The sequence below is a fragment of the Rhinolophus hipposideros genome (assembly GCF_964194185.1).
Source record: "Rhinolophus hipposideros genome assembly, chromosome: 11".
Taxonomy (NCBI): domain Eukaryota; kingdom Metazoa; phylum Chordata; class Mammalia; order Chiroptera; family Rhinolophidae; genus Rhinolophus; species Rhinolophus hipposideros.
The window spans coordinates 41,578,144-41,598,776 of NC_138057.1; the positions used below are offsets into that span (position 1 = coordinate 41,578,144).

Sequence of the window (20,633 nt, forward strand, 5' to 3'; positions counted from 1 at the left end):
TGTGCCCTTCATTTACCTGTAATTACCTCTCAGTTTTCTCTTGTCCTCTTGCCTTTGTTGGTGTGGGGACAGAGCCCCAGAGAGCAGTTTCCAGGCTCTCCGCCTCATGTGGAGACGTGCTGGCTCGGGTAGTAAATGGCCGTCAGCTGTGGCTGGTTGGCCGTCAGCTGTAACCGTTGAGCCATTGACCAATAATATAACTGCCATGGCTACGGAGGGAAGCAGAGGAGAGTGAAGGAGAGGGAAGGAGAGTGGGAGGAGAGTGAAGGAGAGTGGAGGAGAGTCGGTCGGTTGGCAGCAAAGTGGACAGCAGGTCGCACGTCGTGTAAACCTAGTCCCCAGTGAGACCATAGTGGTATGACTTCCCTACCTATGGTTCCGTGGGTGTTCCTTTTTGGCCTAGCCACATCCTGCGTTCTTATGTGGGGAGCGGGAGCAGAGACACCGCAGGAGACCCCGCAGGACAGTTGGGTAGAGGGCAAAATCCACCAGAACTCATTCCTTGATCATGAGAACAGTCAATGTCTCACTTTTTGTAGAGCAACTTTTAATTTGCTTACTCTAACAACTTTCTGAGAGGCAGAGGGACAGATTTAATTATTAGTGAAAAAGAAAAAGCACTGTGGTAATTCCCAACTCTGGTTTTGCCCAAAGATTGTAAAAGTAAAAAAGAAAACAAAACATAATGTAAAAATAAAATACCATTTAATGGATTTAAAAATAAATATATGCCATGAAAGGGTAAGGGAAAGAGAAAGGAAAAGTTGACAAAATCAAGTAACTATGAAGCATGGAGACACTTTCAATTGCTTACCCAGGTGGTAAACAATACATTTTGAAAATTTAGATCACTGAGGCATGGAAAGCAAAAATGGAAAGAATAAAATTTGGTTAATTAGAAAGCCCAAATGTGTACTGACCTTAGGTATCAAGGGCCAAGCTAGACTGATATCCAGATCAGACTGCTGCAGAATGAAGCTAGAGAAAGATTCTTGCTGACTCAAAGAAAGAAAGCCATAGCTTGTGGAATCAATTTTTATTTTTAAATCATACAGAGAGGCTATACATATATATATATATTTTAAATATATTATTAATCCACATTATTTAAGGAGCATTTATTTATTTGTTTACCCAAACAAAATCTAATACTTTATTGTGAGCAATCCAATACATAGTAGAAAACCCTTTAAATATATAAAAGATTATTTTGTGCACATCTAAATGTGTCTAAGGGAGCAAACTACTGAGGCATTGTGATTAGGTGAGAATTGCAAACATAGTACCATAACGGAATTCTTAAAATGAGATTTTAATAACACAAAGACTTGAAGTAGTGACTTCCTCACACATCTTGGAGTATGTCTTAGAAGATAACCCCATAAAACATTGTATGGCTTCAATACACACTTCAGGGTTTTCTTCCACACCCAGCTATTGCCTTCACTCCTTGATAGTATCTTCTGGGCATATTTTTGTTCTTTCTCTTAATCAAGGAGCTAGACGAAGAGCAGTTGCCACTTTGGGAAAAATATACTTTTGCCCCAATGATCCCTTGGTTTCCTTAACTATAAACTCACAGAAAGTGCAAAACAGTTCCCAGAAGTCAGAACCAAAGCAAGAATGCTCAGAATGCAAGAGATAGATAACTAAAGATGTGTATGTTTACATCTGCCTACCTATTTGCTTAGGGATTATTTTTTTCTGGATTCTTCTAGGATTCTATTCACTTGGATTGAATTTACATGGTGGCTTTTCTCTAGCACATGCAATTAAATTAATTTTTCTTTTTAAGATAATAAAATAGCAAATGCCTAAGTATCAGAATGGTTATGCAGCCCATGGAACAGCCCAAACAAAATCATTGATTGGGAAAGATGCCTGTAGGAAGATTAAGCTTCAAACAGAATACCACCTGAGTAGCCTCCCATGAGAAGGCTGGACAAGTTCAAAAAAAAGTGAATGATGAGATTGTTGCCATGTCTGGTTGAATATAACAAGAGCCCACTATCAACAGCTCTATGTCCTCAGGCTTCCACCATTAAGCTGAACACTAGAGTTTTCATTACATCCTGTGGCTAGGGGACTGTGTAATTCATCTTCCAAACTGGGACATGACTGAGTAAAGGGAAGCATTGTTAATAATTATGCCAGGGCAACAGGCTGTAAACGGGTGAACAAACTGGACTATTGAGTCACTATACTTATGTCAACACTGAGTTCTGGGAGAGGCATAATTTGGGCTTTCAAAGGTGGACGTGGACTGTGAGAGAAGGTATGCTCTAGGGTTTTTCTATAAGACAAGCCCGATGTTATGAGGGAGGAGACCCAAAAGAACACAATTCAATAAAATATTCAATTGAAAGGGACCAAGAGGGGAACACAGATAATGGAGACTTAAGGAGGAAAGAGAGTTGACCTGTATATATGAGAGCATGTCTGGAAGGTGGTGAGAAATGGACATGAACCAAATGAGGTCAGTGAAATTCAGTCACCTATACAAAAATGTCTACTTTGAAGCATTTCAAAGCTCATGATACCCAGGGCTCAGAGCATCTTGGACAGCTCTCTTGATAGTTATTACCATCCTAACTATTCATCCTAATTTAGGATTACCATCCTAAGATTATAGTGGAACCCCATTCTCCACTACATTTTTATGTTTGCTGGCTAATTAGTAATAGGTGATACTGGAGAATAAGAATGGTTCCCGGAGTAAGGTCAGGACTTCAGCACACCTGTAAACAGCCAAAAACCTTCTTAGCAGGCTTCACTGTGGGTCATATAAACATGACTTGAGCTATCTTTTTCAGCAGGTCATGTATTTTTCTGACAATGAATGCCAAGTTTTATTTTTAAAGAATAAATTAGTTTGCAGCCTTACTTGTGCATTCTGTTAGAGAAACGAGTATCTACGTACAAATGGAGGTTGAGAACAAAGCATGAATGTGCTGGAGCAGAGCTCAGCAAACTTTTTCTATAAAGATAGTAAATGTTGTAGGCTTTGTAGGCTACACGTGATCTGTTGCAACTACTCAAATCTGTGGCTGTAGTAAGGAAGTAGCCAAGAGAGTTCTAAACAAATTTGTGTGGACATGTTTCCATAAAACTTCATTTATAGATGCTGAAAGTTGAATAATTTTTCATGTGTAGTGAAATACTTAAAAAAATGTCCTCAACCCAAACTGTGAAAACCATTCTTAATATTAACTAAAAGGCCAGATGAGAACAGGCAGTGCAATATAATTGGCTGTAGTTTGCCAACTTCTCTGTAAGAGGCCCATAGATTCGAAATTATATTGGTGTTTTAAAGGGCATATGAAAACTGCAAAGGAAATTTTTGCAAATGATAGTATATACTCATATTTAATTTTAAAACCGTAATCAGATTAGAGTGATTTAAAGCAGATTGATTTTTATAATGCATTTGAGAGAGAAATTCAGATAACTGAATGTTACCAAATAATGAATTTCTGAGTGGGCCACCTTACCCTTGAGTCCTTGGCACTTAGAGTATAATATCTTGAACTAAGTTTACAGCCCGAAGCACAGCTGCCAAAAATGCAGACACTGATCTTTAAGTTGTGGTGGTCTTCAACATTCATTGGAGAAATGGTGATTTTTTTTTAAAGCCATTTCACAGAAAACATGATGTCCAACTAAAATAAAATTGATGTGAATTAGAAAGCCTGACTTCCCTTTGAGAAATTAGAGGTGATTCATGTGCATAAGAGCCAAGTGGGCACTTAGCTGATGGTGGTTTCACCTGCGTCTGGTTTGTGGCTGTCTTAAGCAAGTTTAGGACTTTAAAGGTGGAATTACGTGGGAGAGTTGAACCCTGTGTATTTTAAACCTAAAATGACCACCAGGGAGAAATCCAGCTAATTTACAGAAATAATTCACACATAATAGTGGATTGAAGCTACCTTATTGGTCAATACCAGTCTAAGAAACAAAATATCACTTTGCCAAGGGTTAAAGAAATATGGAAATGGAACATCATCCTACCTTCTTGCTAAGGTTCAACTGAAAGCTTTGAGGCACATAATTGGCAAAATAGGAAAATACACAGAATTTCATAAAACATGTTAGGAGTAAACAAATTCCCTTACTGTTTTTCCCCTTAGAAATTTAGAATGGCACCAGGTAGTGCAAAGTGGAAAAAAAGTACCATCAGCCCTATCTCTTCCAGGTAGATGTGTTTCAACAGAACCATGAAGCAACAAAGCGTCCTCTTCTGCCAGCCATGGCCAACTAGGGCTTTTCTTTCAGCTTCAGGTCAATGCTTGAAAAAAAGGAAGAGAAAAATGAGAAACTGAGTAAGGAACACTTAGTAAGTGATTTGGGGTGGCGTGTGTTTGCCTTTTTTTTTCCCCCCTCAAAGGACTTATTGAAAATAAATCACGCAAGTTTCTTATAACAGAAACATTTGGTAAAACACAGTCCTCCCCTCGTTGGCAAGGCTTCATCTAAAATATGAAATGTGTTCTTACAAAACTGTTTCTGGAAGCATTTTACACCTTTTGAAATGATCTAGGGAGGCAAAAGACTCGTGCTAAGCCTTGTTCCTGAAGTAAATGACGGTAAGGGACATTATTGCATTTTAGAAATGAGGGACTAATTTTTTGGTAAATGTTCTTTCGTTGTGGGGCAAATAAATGGTCTCCCTGACATAAGTAATCTCTGATAGGTGCTCAATAGTAAGAAAGTGATAAGCAATACAAAACCATGGCACCCCCCTCCACCCCTAACATTTTCTATCACCAAAGGATTTGCCGGAGTGTGATTAGTCTATCTTAATGAGATGGATCCTTATAATCTAAGAATGTTTTTAAGAATGTCTCGTGGGTTCCCAAATATCTAGGGAATAAGTCTAAAATGTCCTTGGGCCACTTGTGTCTCTTCTTTGCCTCTTAGTGATCATATCGTGACTTCTGGGGATCTATCAGAGAAGAGAGTTACAGCCAGTGAACACTCAGAGGAAGAATTTCAGCCACGAAAAAAGAAAAAAACACGTTGTTTGAAAAACACATTACAATTGGGAAGCATCTGAGGAGTTCCCTTCGATGTGCCCTCCTGAGCCAGAAATCTGTATGTTTACTTGTGGACTTTGCAATAGCGGAGCACTGTTCATTGTAGGTTGGTGCAAAAGTAATTGCGGTTTTTGCAATTATTTTAAACCTTTTAAACCGCAATTACTTTTGCACCAACCTAATAATAGCTGTGCAAATAAAACCACTGGTAACCCACACACACTGCCTGCTCATCCAGTTTATAGCAGTACTTTCCTTTGAAATATCTTTAGCAATTTCACAACTTATTAGCTCTGGGGCCTTGGGAAAGTTACCTACCTTCTCTAAGTTTCCATTTCTGTATCTGTAAAATAAAACAATCATCTCTGTCTCAGACCTTGCTAAGGAGTAAGTCTAAGTGTTTTCAACTGTACATAATAAACACAGAGTAAATGTCTATTGGTAGTAGCAGTAGTAGTACTTGCAGTAGAGTACTGTCTTTTTGAAATGGGAAAAATCATCTGTCTGCTTAATTACTCTACTTATAATAATCTTGTCTCCTTTGGGAGTTTTCAGACCCGGACGTGCTGACTGCCAGGTCAGGCCAGGTGGTCATGGATATGAATCTCTGTTTACTGCCCTCAAGGATCTGACTTGTTTTCTTATCTTCAGAGTTTCACTATGGAGGTGTCCTCTTTTTATTTACTGTGACCCCTAGATCTTTTACTATTATGCTTTTACAAAACAGGTCCTTCTTGATCTTGTTTTTGCTTCTAAATTATACTTCCCAGCTGCAGTTATTCCCAGCAGTCTGTAATAAGTGTGACTTGATGATTGGAAATTTATTCTTTCTCACGTGGTGATGACTCAGTTCCTCTCACAGACCCAGAGACTTATTTGTGAAACCAAAATTTGGGGCACACTGTCTGAAGAGTGTGAGTGTGGGTCAGAATATTTGAAATTGTCTTGGACAATTTAAAGTGCACGGTCACTTTGTTTTACCATCTAAGTCCCTGACAAAAATCTGAAAAAACACTTCTGCCATGATGCCCATTTTCAAACACCTAATTTTTCATACTGACTTTTCCGTAAACGTTCTAGGGTTTAATTTATCCTGTCAGCTTTTGGTAAACCAAAAACTGAAAGATTGAAACCTAGTTACTCAGTTTATGGAAGAAGCAAGAGAGTCAAAAGTGAATGATTTATATTGCTGTACACCTGAAACTAATATAAATTGATATTGAATGTCAACTGCAATTGAAAAAAACGTGAATGATTTTTAAAAAGTGACAGTTATCTTGTAGAGCTAATGAAGCTATAGACAATACTATTAATTTAAGTCTCCCCAAATAGAAACATGACCCCTGGATCATATATGCTTTTTATGTATGTAAAAATATAAAAAAGACATGTTGCAATTTTTAGGACATGCAAGAATAAATAAAATCCAAACCTAAAAGTGAAGGAGACAAGTACCTAGGGGTACTTTGAAAAACAGTATACTTTTTAGAACAAAACATACTTTTAAGTAGAATTGAAATATGAAGTATAGGCAACTGGGCTTAGTTTTCTACAACCAACTTCCCAGTGAGACATAGCAACCTTCTGTCAATTTTACTATAGGTCATTTGGCTTCTAATGTGTGTTAAATGAGGTTCCTTACAATATGGCTGACAATATTACTTAATGATGAATAAAAACACACTATTTTAGGTAGGGAGAAGGGGAAGACAGGTATAATCTTCCCTTCTCTCTTTGAGGAAAATGAGAGGCCACCACAATATCAGCACACATTTTATTTTATTCTTAGCCTGAGTGAGCTCTAGGCCTGGAAGAGCCTTTGCCCGTTTTGCAGTTTCAATATAGATTGAATACTAGAAAGTGTGAAATGCTTCCACACAGGAATGAGAAGAAAGAAAACAAAGCCCCTTATTCTAATACTACAGAAAGCCAGAAAGCCAGGGCTGGAAGTCAGCAGAAAAAATTCTTTGCCATTCTTGCCCTCATCCTGGATCTCATTTTCTGCACTAGGATCATGTGCCTGGTATGGCTTAGGAGAGAGAGGGCTGAAGAAAAGGGAAGTGTAGAGAAGAGTATGTCCTTAGAAGTGGGAAGTAACAATTTGTAGCATCCCTTCCTTCCCCAAGTCCAGCCCTGGAATGAACCCAAAAAAGAAGTAGCGTTCTGCACTCTCCTCAGCCCAAACCGCCCTACATACAAATGAGGAACAAACAGACAAGGCAGACAAAGAAGTGGGTAAGCCTCGCAGATGTAGCAGCCACAGGCCAGTGGGTGACAGAGTCCACACAGCTTCTTAACTACAGGTACAGGACTCTGCTCTAGGGGGCGCTGTTTTGCTGAGAAAGGAAAGATTTGCAAAAAGAATTATGGGGGGCTAAGGGACTGAGATATTTTTGCTTTGCAGAATTTTCGGGTAGCAATTGGTTTGAAGCAATTGTTGTCTTCATCTCAAAGAGGTGGGACAAGTGTAGCTTTCAGAAAAAGAGTTGCATAATTTCGAAGGTCTCCTTCAGGCTTCATTCTTTGTGTCCTTTTTCAGTTGGGACCATTTCTCTGGAGTTTTTGTGTATAAACTTCCTTAAACTGTAAGGTATCCATAGCAACTGCAAAGATATTGCACTGTGATTTTCCAACTTCCCTTTGGACCTCGAGGGAAAGGAGTTCCCAAAAGAACAAAACAATAGCTGACACATTTAAATTTGATGTTTGCCCCTCCTTCTGGATTCCTGGGAAGAAGGACAATGTTAAATTCTCCACATCTCAAACCAGATTAGAAGCCCCTAACTTCTCTGAAAGCCAAGTTCCTTAGAAGCCCCAAGTTCCCTCTGAGAGCCTATTGGTGACCACAATTTATTCCCTGAAACTGACTTGGCCAATAATTAACTGTTTTCTTAGGTGACTAATTTTGTCTTCTTCTAGTCTTTGGTTAGACCAGAGGTTGCACACGTGTTCCAGCACTAAGATCCCTCCCTTTGATTTCAAAACCACTGTCACTGGAACTACTTTACACATTCAAATCCCAGCTCTGGGCCATTTTCACAAGTGTGAAATGTTGGACTGGTCAGATAATCTCTCTATGTCACTTCCCTTATCTATAAAATGTATCTATAGACTTATTCTGAGGATAAAAATCAGTGTGTGTGTGAAGTTTTTTACATAGAGCCTGCCAACGGTGAGCACCAAATACATTTTTGATTTCTATTTCTTACAGTATGGAACTAGATGGACTAGATCATTCCACAAGCCCCATCCAAACTCAACTGCTTCTTGGAATTTTCAAAACAAGGATATTTTCTCTCCCATCCACCAAAATATTAAGTTCAAACGGAAGTCCCCACTTTCACGAATTAAAATAGATGATGTAACTCAGAAAGCAGACTTGAATTTCTCTTGCCTAAATGCTCTTACAACTGGCTCTACTATTCATTTTCTCCTCATTTTTGGATTGGAAAAATAGAAAGCCAAGTACAGACTTAGGTTGTCTGTAAGGGATTTAATGGTGATCATGAATGAGATGGGGTTAAGCTGGCACATTTCTCTTTAAGTTTCTAAGTTCAGGGATCGAGAACATGAAAACTGAACATCTAAAGGGGGTTTACCCAATCCTCAACGTATTTGTTTCTTTCAGAGCTCAGCCATACCGTACTACAAGTAACCACAAAACTGTATTGATGGTGAATTCTTACTCTTTCTCCATAGAAGACAGTTCTGGATCATTGTAAAGGCAGCTAGTTCTGAGTGCAATGGAAAAAAGGAAACAGTAAACATTAATTCCACTGTTACCACTTTGTAAGCACAACAGATTGGGCATTTTAAACTGTTTAATGTTGTCCCATTGCTAATATTGAAAAAATCTACACCTGAAATGATGTCGAGTTTAAGCTGTGATTCTTTTGCCATCAGTTTTGAAATATAGTAATTGTCCATGATTGAGAAACGTTAAAGGAATATCGAAAACTCCAGTTACCTCCAGTGGTCTCTTCTGTCCTTGTCATTTTTCCCCCTGATTTTTCAATCTATCTTATTCAGGGAATATAATATTGCAAATTTTTATTTATAATTCCTAAAATATAATGTTTTATATACAAAGAACAATCCCTCTCAAGCAACATAATTTCATTTACAGATAAACCTAGTTAACTTTGTTTTAACAAGAATGAGGATTTTGCAAGACACTCAAAGAAAAAATATCAGTGTCAGCTTTCCTTGTGGTTGTTACAGAAAAATAATAAGACTACCATACAGTTTAGCTATGTTCAAGTAATACAAATGAATCCTGACATTAACCTGAACTGAATGTGTCCAGGAAGAAAAATGTAACCATATACAATCATGAAATAAAAGTTGTGTTGTGGCATATGAATGTGTTGATGCTATTTTTGTGTAATGTGGTGCGATTCCTGTTAGCAAATTTCAAATTTGCTTTATATTAATTTCCGATTAATACGTAGCACACTTCACCTTTTACTTTTTGTCTTCTGTTAAATATTTTATTGCTGGAAAACAAACACTATTTAAAGGGATTCTATGATGCTTTTTACATGCGAGTGTTCCTTTTGTAATGTGAGTAATAATATATCTGTTTGCACATAAGAGGTACAGTTATTAATGTTAGGTATTTTGTTGAAAATAGCAGAAAGCTATTTCTCCCTGCAAGGGCAGACAGTTTTTTTCCCCTTCTCTCCCCACCCGTTCGCTGGTGGTCTGGTATTTTTATGGAGTGTATTTGGTAACTCTAGTGAAAAAGGACAGTCAGGTAAGTGTTGACAGTGTGCTACAAAAACCGAGCAAAGCTGGACTGGAATCAGGAAACGGCAATCTTCCAAATGTAGCTTTTCTGCTTTTTTAACTTTGCATAATCCTTCCAAAGAAAACAGCAATTTGCAATCCATAGAATACTGTTACTACAAAGGCAGCAGATAGCTTCTTCACCATTTTCAACATAAAAATGGCTCTCTATATAAAATGTATCCTTCCAAAGTATTTTCTTTTCTGTACAGATCTAAAGTTTTAAAGAAAAATTTGAACTGCACAGATGAAAAAACTATAAAAGGAACATGAAATAATAAAACCATTACATTAAGGGTGACATACATTTTAGAAACAATTAAAATGTTGAGCATAAATTTGGGAGAATTTGAACTGTAAAGAAAAGAAAAGACCAAAAAAAAAAAAAGTATCAAAGAAAAATGAAATAAAGTTTTAAAGAAAAAAATCTGACAGGCTGAGGAAATCACCTTCTGACAGTCTATTAGAGGTGGTGGTGGTGTATGTGTACGTGGGAACAGGGTGAATGTTTAAAAACACTGATGGGAATAAAGCAAAACAACAGACAGGTAGGTTTTGTTTCTTGACAAGGTATATTGCTCGCCTTTGGTTAGAACCAGCCTGAAGCTTTTTAATAAAGGTCATGTGAAAAGTCAGGGTGTATCTGTTAGGAGAAAGAATCGGGGTTATCTTGCTTTTAGAATCTGACCACAGACCTGCAGTGATTGTGCTTCCTGAACCCCAAATCACCATAAACAGTCTGTCTAAGGATTTGGGGACCACTTCAGAGGTATTTTAATCATCTGTGGGGTCAACAGAGTAAAATTCTTTCTTGATACACATTTTCAAATGTGGAAGTATATTTCAATTCCTCATACATGTAATGTCACTGTCAAAAGAAATAGGATCAACTGGATGAGAATTCAGACAGGTAGCTTACCCACTGAATCCAAAGGAGGAGCATAGACCCTTAAGACAAATCTAATTATTTTTATTCAGCCAATTATTTTTCCCATGTTTAAAAATCAGTTTTAGTTCCTTTTCTAAATATGTCTTCATTGTTTTCAGCCAAATACTTTAAGGTGGTGATGCTCAAAGCATGGTCCTGATGAGCCACATTGGCTTTGCTGGGCATTTGTTAGACATAAGATTCTGAAGGCTGCTGAACCGGGAACTTTGCAGGTAAGGCCTAGGATACTGTTTGAACAAGTGTTTCAGGTGATTCTGATGCACAATAACACTTGAGAACCACTGCTCTACAACAACAATCTTAATCTTATGCACATTTGTCAATATATGCAGCAGAAATTTACTGAGCAGCTACATCTACAGTACTAGGTGTGAGCTTGGTGTTTCCTTTAGAAAAGAGATCAAGACTTCTCAGGATCACCTGAGACCATTTAGATATCTGGGGAGAGGGGCTGTGAGGGTAGGGAAGAAAACAAAATGAAAGATTTGAGAGAAAAAAAGAGAAAGCTACACAACAAAACCAAATATGATAACTGCTTCACTATGGTAGCTATGCAGTAAGAGTACACATATGAGGGGGAAAAATCTATTGAAGGAGGCAACATTGCATGGTACTAATGAGGAAACATGGCAATATGACTTTATAATTGGTTTGGCTGGAAAATTATTGATGTCACCTCCTCCTAACTTTTGTCTTGTAAACAGCTTCTTAATTTCATAAATATGTTATCCTTAAAAAAAAAAAGCTGAAAGACAAACTCATTGATGTTTTTCTCTCTGGGCAATCTCATGACATTATGTAATTTTAGTACAGATAAATGCTAAATGGGTACATTACACCAACAGTTGGTTCCTTGATTTCTAATATCTTCCTTGTTTCCACAGCTTCTTGTTTTCAATTGTTGAGTTAGAGACTAAGAGGATTCTGTTAGAGTAAAAATTTATATAATATAACTTTGAGTATTGTTAGTCTAAATGGGTGTCAGTCATCTTGAAAGAAAACTAGAGGATAGGAATACTGAACAGTAAACCACCCTAATGCTAAACTTTCTAAAGCAAAAACCTTTCCTTGAATTTTTAACCCAAAAGATCCACACTATAGGCACATAATTCTACAGATTACCTGCAATAAAAATGGGCCATAGGAAAAAAAAATATCTAAATGGATTGTTTTCATAAGGAATTGGCATTTACACATTTTCAGAAAAAACTTTACTAAGTAAGATCTTACTTATTCAAAATTTGTAGCTCTGCACATTGTCCAGACTTTCTGCTTTTGTGACATCTATTAAAATTGGAAGTGGCTATAAAAATTAAAGTGTAAGCAACATTTGAAACGGAAAGAAAGCTCAATACAGCAAACTTTCCAAATAGTACTTGTCTACTTTTAACATAGAGTCAGAAAAATTATTTGTAACTTGGAAATAAAAGGAAATTACTGGATATTTTTTCAAAGTAGTGCTGAGTTTACTTTCTACTGATGATCTATTTTATAACTCTGTAGGGCCAGAGGTTAACTTTCAGATTTCTGTTGAGCAGAGACAAATAATTTCTGTCCAGTGAAAAAATAACCTAAGGTTACAGTTTATTGCCCTCCTGAACATTAATCAGTTTTGTATCTAAACCAACAATCTTATCCTAACATTTCTTTATAAATTGCCTATTGATATTTAGTTTTACAAATGTTCTTTGAACTGGTTTTAACACCTTACTGTTTCCTTCATTAAATAATTAGTTGAGTAAAACCATTGCCATGTATTCATTTTATATTTGCATTAAAGTTATGATTTTGCCTTTTTGAAAATTATACTTTAACAACAGTGAACAATCATTTTTTTATTCATCCAAATATCTCACAAGCTATTAGTTAAGTAATATTTCCAAGTCACTCAATAAGGTGTTTTTAAAAAAATCTTAGAAAGTCATGAAATTGATTCTACAAAATATTCCAAATTTCAACTTGCCATCATTTCTCTTCATTAATATGAACTAATGAAGTTTTGTTGCCTCAATATATCTAATGATCATCTAGACATTATATGTGTGTGAGTGTGTGTGTGTGTGTGTGTGTGTGTGTGCGTGAGAGAGAGAGAGAGAGAGAGAGAGAGAGAGAGAGAGAACCTGTGATGTGTTCTTTTGCTGTGGTGCCTAAAATTACATGTATAGTTTTTTTAAAAAAATAAACAACAGTATCAAATGCATTCTTCAAGATAACCAAGCTCGTGGGAGAAAATAGACTGTAGTACAAATAACTGAAATTGTATCTATCATGTGACCAAGGGAACTTTTAAATTGCAGCATTGTAATCAGGATGCAAGAATACGACACGACACGAGGCATGCAGGTTCTCTCAATTCATTCCTGAAATGCAAACCAACATCACGCCAGCTGCTGAATGAAAACCAAGTCTTACTTAGCTGCTTCTGATGCTTCCCTCAGTTCTTCATCCAGTCTGCATGAGCAAAAAGTATCAGTGTAGAAAAAAAAAAAAAAAGAAGCAAGCAGAGCGTGAGAGAGTCACCCAGCAAAGCAGAGCCAAACATATGTGGAGTATATGTGCTTTTAAAAACTATCTTCTGGAGCACTGAGACACACTCCTTCAATTAAACATGGTGTTATTTCCTCCCATTCAGTGAGTATGCATGTTTACTTTGCAAGTTCCTTCATAAAGGTAGATACAAAAGTTGCAAGGACATCAGAAACATGCGGGCTCAATAAAGCTGGAAACATCACATGAGTCTGTTGACTACAGTTGAAGTTAGCTTGCAGCCTGGGCCAAGTCAAGGATGTATCTGGCTTAGTAGGTTTCAGTTGCAAAGTAGGTTGACCTCAACAGCTTTACACACAAGACAAAGACTGGGAATGGCATACACAAGGGACTGACACAACGACCTCTTGCCCTGGAAGCATGTTGAGGTCACCCACAAGAAAGACACTGGTGTACACACACAGAGGGTCCAGTGTGAATTGTAGGTTAGGAGATTTTACCTCACACTTCTCTTATAAGATCTCTCTTCATCGTACCTTACGAGATAAAAAACGAATGCAGTGAGGAACATAAGCCAACAGATGAAAGAAATGACAAGTAAATGTTTTAAAGAACAGTCAAAACATGACAGAAAAAGCCTGCCCAAATATTAAATCAAACTGCCTTTTGGAAAAATGTTATTTTCTTTAGACATAATCAATGATTTAGAATTTATAATTCTATATAGCCAATCCTCATTATTTGTAGATTCCATGTTTGCAAATTCGCCTACTTGCTATACTTTATTTGTAACCCGAAATCAATATTCGCGAACCTTCATAGAGTGGCAAAAAATTTGAGTCACCTTATGAGCACGTTTCCAGCTGAGCTTAAACTAAGCAAGACTGTATCTTCTCGCTTCAGCTCTCATACTGTCAACAATGTCCTTTCTGCAATCTATTTAGTGCCATTAATATATGTTTTTGTTTTTATTTTTTTTTTGTATTTTGCCATTTAAAATAGGCCCCAAGCACAGTGCTGCAGTGCTCTCTAGTGATGTTAAGGACAAGAACGCTGTGATGTGCCTCACAGAGAATATATGGTGTTAGATAAGCTTTGTTTCGGCACGAGTTAGAGTGTGGTTGGCCATGAGTTCAATATTAATGAATCAACAATATGTATCAAATAAGGTATCTTTAACACAGAACAACACAGAAAACACGATTAGATATTAATTGGGTGACAAAAATGTGACCAGAGGCTCACAGGAACCGAACCCTGCTTTTCCCCTATGAACAACAGTTCAGTAGTCAATATTTGGTGGTCTAAAAATCACTGCTACAAATAACAAGAATAAACTGTAATCAGTGATTAAAAATCTGACCCTAGATTGGGCAAGTTTTTCTTCCATTTAAGTCCTTTTATGACAGGCTCCATCCTATCTTGGGATTGGCTGAGATCAGATCCTCTGAATGTTATTCAGTAATAAGAAGGAGCTATGGCTTTTATCAATTTGAAAATGGCATAACATGAAAATGAGGCAATGAGGGCTAGTAGTAACAGAAATGGTGGGAAGGATGACCACAGGAGGTGGATTACGAAAGATGGTAGATAACATGGATACATGAGGAGGATCTGCATGGTTGTAAATTTCTTCCTCCAGAAGAAAATCTTTCCAAATGGAACCCTTCCTCCCCAAGTAACTTTTCCCAAATGGAGACCTTGAAAACCGGTGGGTGTAGATAAATGAAAAGTGCCTTGAGCACATTTAACTTTTCAGTTAGACTTTCCTATATGACAGTGGGTCTCTAAAAGCAACATGTTTATGATAAATAACATTCTGGATTACCAACTTTGTACCAGTGGGCTTTCTGAATGCTTTATGTACCTTGTTCTCACTCGGTCCTCAGGACCATTCTATGAATTGCGCCTTATTTTCCCATTATACTTGATGCTGAAGCTGAGATTCAGAGAGTTTTAATAAGTTGCCTGAAGTCTCAGAGACATTGAAAGGAAGGCAGAAAAGTTCAAGTCTAATGTTAAGCCTGCAAAGCCCATTCTCTTCTCTTTTACAACAGCCAAACCACAGAAGCATTTCTGTGTTTACCTAGATTGTGGACAATGCTCATTTCTACTGGAAAAGGAATGTCCCTGTCACCTTTTGCAGGGAGAGACAGTATCGTCGGAGGTGGGTGCTCCAGCACTTTTTTTATTTAAAGAGTTGGAGTGTTTTGAAGACGGATGAATCTTTTTGAAACAGCAGGCCAGAGCTGTGAGGTGTGCAGGCTGTAGGAACCCTGTAAAGCTAGTGAGGATTAAGCCATTGCTAGGACCTTCTGCACACTCTGCTTGATTTAGCTGAGCCAAATCAGTATCCTGGGTTCATGCCTGATACTGGAATACAGAAAAACCAAATGCATCTACTCCTGAGCTTTAACTTTAGTTAAATACTTTAAAAGAGGTGAAGGAAACTACTAGAAAAGGGCATGGGAATTTTGGTGCCAGGCTCACTCAGAATTGAATTCTAGGTTCATCTTTTCCTTGCTTCTACTTATAGTTCACATAATCAACTTCTCTTTACTAAGTCCTCTTCCCGTAGCTGTAAATGATATACAGAGAGCACTTCTATGCCCAGCACAGCATAGATACACACTAAATGGGAGTCCTTTTCTTCCCATTTTTGTGCCTTTTTTTTTTTAAGTGAGGGCTCTTTTTTCGGGGTGCCCACACTGGGAAGTCCCTTTTGTTATCGAACATCTGGAGGAAGACTAGGTATCCTTGTTTACTTTCTTTGAACTGATGGTTACCTTCCTTTCAATGTTAATCAAATAAAAAACTAGTGAATCAGACATAGTGAAAGAAAAACACAATCCATGGAACACAATGGTTCTTTGCAACAATGAACCGATAGGAGAGTTCACTCTCCAGTATCGGTGTTTTTAAGTTCCAGCTCTAAGTGGTTGTTCAGTTAACATTTACTCTTATTATTGTAGGGTAATCATCCGACCTTCAGCATCAATGCTGGTGTGTTATTACCCTGTGCTGAGTAAGGAAACGTTCCTATACCTTATTTTTCATCTGAAGGGAGCTATGAAGAAAAGGGATTTAGAAGAAAACAGAGAAAGGGTAATTTTTTTCTCTTTTCCTAGGGTCATGCAGATAAATTACTTTACATAAGGCAAGAAAGCAATCCAAGCTACGCTCACACCCTACTGTGTCTGTGTAGAGTGAGAGGCGCAAGTAACAGATGTACTGATTAATGTTAAATGTATGCTTTCTCCAAAATGGTAGTAAAATCTCCAAAGTGAAAATGAGCACTAATCAATAATTCCAAGAGAAGATTATGTGACAATGTAAAAGAGGTTGTAAAAGAACAGAAGAGTTATCTATGGGTTATATGAAAAATATATATACTTATTGGAGAAAATTTAATGTTTGTCTTAAATATTTAAGAAATGAGTTATTTTCCAATTTCTTTCTCCAAACATGCAATATTTCTTACCACGTCTTTGAAACCGTCAGGACTTACTTGATGATGCTCTCTGGAATATGGATGCAATCCATTGGGATCAGCTCGCTGAGCTCTGATAAGCTACTGACATATTTAATTTTACTGCTGAATTTGGAACTGAAAAAAGAAGAAAAAATTTTATTATTCTTTGCTCTTTCATCCCTCCTAAGGCCACTGCGTCTTTCTGAAAATCCTGCAATCCACGTACTTACCACCTTGGCCCAGCACTCTTAGTAAGAAAGAAAGGCCACCTTATTTGAGTAATATGTGCCAACCACTCTTTTAAGTGGTTTATATATATTAACTCATTTATTTCTTATTATAGTCGAGTGAGGTAGGCACTATAATTATCCTTTTTAAAGATCAGGAAACAGAGACAGGGAGTTAAGTACTCACCATCAGTAAGTGGCAGAGCCAGGATGTAAACCTGTGCAGAGTCCACACTCTTGATCACATATGCTATGGCCTCCCAGTGGTTCCTGCCACTCTGCATTACCATTGGTTTATGGTTTATTTGCTCGCTTATTTGTTTTTAACAAACAAATATTTTGTCATTAGTTCTTTCGGAATCTACCACAAGGTTAATATATTTTAAAAGTATATGTAAAGTCATTTTCCTTGTTTTAGTTTTAAGTATTTTAAAACTTTTTTGTAACGTTCTAGTTTGAGAGTTCATTCCAGATGAACCAACATTCAAAAACTGTTCCAGTGACTGGATTTGAATCACAAACAGATTTCATCTAAGTGTTATTTTAGATGTGTGTAAATGTATAGAAAATAACTTGGAAGGAGACCACTGAAACTGATTAGGAAATTTGCCTCTGGGAAAGGGAGTTAGAAGCAGGAATTGGTAATTGTTGGTCTTATCAGTAATGATGGGATATTCTATCAGAACACGTCTCTATTACTAATGTAATTGCAAACTAATTTTAAATATGTATCATTCCACTTGAAAGGTCAAGCCTCAGACTTCTTTGGATGGTTTCAAATTAAAAGACAACCCTCCTCACCCCCCACCCCCCACCCCAGTCTACTGGGATGGAGCTGAGCTGCCTGCCAACTGTGTAGCCTTCTGTTCCACTACTATGCATTCTAACAGGAAGCTTTTTCAAGGCCATGTCTCTATACATTTATCTTTCACATTTATTTAAAAGTTTTGACTCTGAGTCGCTGATTGTGACTTGTAACAACTACCTCTCCAGCCTCTTCTAGCCCTCCTGATAAGTCTTGGGTAAACACACACTACTAATAATATACGACATTAGACCTCTTCCTTTCTCCAGAGTTTTTGAGCTAAATTCAGGCTTTGATGAAAGACAGAGTGGATGGAATGAGAGAGAAGAAGTAGTCGTGCAAGGGGATACCTCCACCTCCAGTGTTACATTCACAGGAATGTAGTTCTCTAAGTTTACATGTTTACACACAGAGGAAACCTGCTGTTTCCTCTACCTGGTTTTAGCTAGCCAATCCTATTAGCTCTTCAAAACTCACCTTGAAGGCTCATTTTTCTAGAAACCCTCTATTGACACAGACTCTCAGTCTCTACTCTCCACCTGTTACCCTAAAACTCACCTCACCTTGAGTTATCACCCTTCACAGTGCTTCAGTTGTACCCTGTATTACAATTGTGTATTGTCTGCCTATGTCTGCTTTGTGCTCCTTTAGGACAGCAATTTAGCTATTTAATTTCTCAATCTCCAGCACCTAATCCAATGTTTGGCACAGACAAACAATTCATTTTTAAAAAAGGAATCTGCCATGTATACCTCTCTCATATGTGCTGTCTTGTAGCATTTTACTTGCAGTTTCAACCCTGGGCCACTGGCTGTGTCCTATGAACAACCTTCTTCTTCATATAGTTACTTTTGGCTCTCCTGATAAGTCTTGGGTGAACACATACCACCAGCAACCTACAAAACAGACCTACAATACACTTTGGTAGCTTCTTCTGTCAGGTGTAAAAGTTGGTTACCCTGATGTAAATTGACTTAGAAAGGGGATCTTTAAAGAGGGTCTTAACATGACGAAACAGTAAATATAATGTGTAAGTACTTGAAATGTGTGTTCTTTAGAAGTAGGCAGAAAATTGGGTTCAAAGCCTGAGTCTATCATTTATTGGCTATGTTACTTTAGACCTGGGGTTGGCAAACTCTAGCCTGCAGGCTAAAACCAGCTTGCTGACTGTTTTTTATAGTCCTTGAGGTAAGAATTGTTTCTGTGTACTTTAAACGGTTGAAATAATATCAAAACAAGAATATTTTGTGACACAAACATTTTTTAAAAATTCAGTATTCATAAATCAAGTTTTACTAGAACACAGCCATACTTATTGTTTACATATTGTCTATGGCTGCTTCTGCTCTGTAATGGCAAAGTTGGGTAGCTGTGATTGAGACCATATGGCCCACAAAACCTAAAATATTTACTATTTGATCTTTTACAGAGTGGTTTTCCTGGCTCCTGCTATAAACAATTTCTTTGACCTCACTGAACCTCAGGGTTTTTCCTATATAGTGGAAATAGTAAACAGTACCTCCTTCAGATGACTGTCATGGGGTTAAATGAAATAATGCATGTAAGCATTCAATAAATGTAAGCCACAACACTATTTTCTATAATTTTATTATTATTTTAATGTTTATTATCATCTTGAAACTCCCTTCAATAATGTTGAATTGTAACCATTTTCAATATTCTCACAGTAACAAATATTTTGTTACTTATCAAGAAGAAACATTTGTTTTATAAGTATAAAAACTGAACTATTAAACAAACATCAATATCGATTCTAATGTTTACTTTTTACAAACTAAACTTTTTATAAGCTCTTCGTATATATTGATTTCTATTCCTTTGTCAAAGTATTTGCTGCTATTATTCAAATAACTGGCTTTTTATATACCTTAAATAATATTTCATATTATTTTTGAAGGCAATTTAACATGGTAAATAGCTAACCTTTGCCAAAGGAAAATTAGATTGAATTGTGCTACTCAATTGTTGGAAGTAGAAAACGGGAATGCTAAATAATTATAAGTGAACACTGGAAAAAAAACGGTAGAATCTGGAAGGCACCGTAAAATTTACGTAAAAATGAAAAGGGGGATTTTATCAGATAATTTTTTTCTCCAGTAGTGAAGTTATTAGAAATTTTCTTAGGGATTCATTAATAACTTTGAGGCAGAAAAATTTCAATTTATCTAATTTGTATCCTGATGTTAGGTATTTTTAAAGTTCTCTAGAAAAGATATACTGTCTCATGCATTTAGCTGTTTCAAGTCTTTCTATATTATGACGCATATCTGACTTTTATTTGCATCTGCAAAATGTAATGTTATATAGTATCTAGCACAACACACTGAACTGAACTGAATTGAAACCAAGAATCCTCGTGGCAGGTCAAAACAAAGCTCTCAAAATGGCTGCTGCGACTTTTTACCTAATCTTGGTGACCTATATGATATATGAGTATGTTCAGCAGAAATAGAACAATTAAGATAAGACATGGCTCCTGTTTCTGTCCTTGGCTTATCTTTATATTCTCTTGTCATGTTACTCTACCTTTTCTATTCTCTAAAAAATACCACGTATCACTTTAAAAGTATTTTCTATTCCTTTTTGTAATGTGACATGGAAACCCATCACTTCATCTTTTATGTTTACAGCAACCAACATAGAGATCATGATTTACAATAAAGAGGGGAATATAGTTATGAAATAATGCTCACTCTTAATTAGAGTCTCTTGCTGGATAGTCCAAAGTATCTTTCCAGGAAAGGCAGAGATAAGTATGTCTTCCTAAATATCCTCTTAGTTTATGAATTCTTGTTTATAGAAAATGAATATATATATTATTTTAAAACTACTAATAGCACTTTTGCTACAA

General features: G+C 36.9%; 1 protein-coding gene across 7 annotated transcripts in view; it reads right to left on the bottom strand.

Annotated features, from left to right (window-relative positions):
- Positions 1–1,023: 1,023 nt before the first annotated feature.
- PRUNE2 (prune homolog 2 with BCH domain) overlaps positions 1,024–20,633 on the bottom strand; it is a 229,356-nt gene continuing 209,746 nt past the window's right edge. Inside the window, exons 16-20 of one of the 7 annotated variants that reach the window (XM_081066312.1) lie at positions 16,766–16,864; positions 13,758–13,793; positions 13,183–13,221; positions 8,720–8,767; positions 1,030–4,285 (exon numbers count right to left, since the gene is read on the bottom strand). In XM_081066312.1, coding sequence (XP_080922438.1) covers positions 4,255–4,285; positions 8,720–8,767; positions 13,183–13,221; positions 13,758–13,793; positions 16,766–16,864 — 253 coding nt within the window. In that variant the 3' untranslated portion in view covers positions 1,030–4,254. Of the gene's footprint in view, positions 4,286–8,719; positions 8,768–13,182; positions 13,222–13,757; positions 13,794–16,765; positions 16,865–20,633 lie in introns of all 7 variants that reach the window. The other 6 variants (XM_081066313.1, XM_081066314.1, XM_081066315.1 and 3 more) reach the window with 6 other exon arrangements.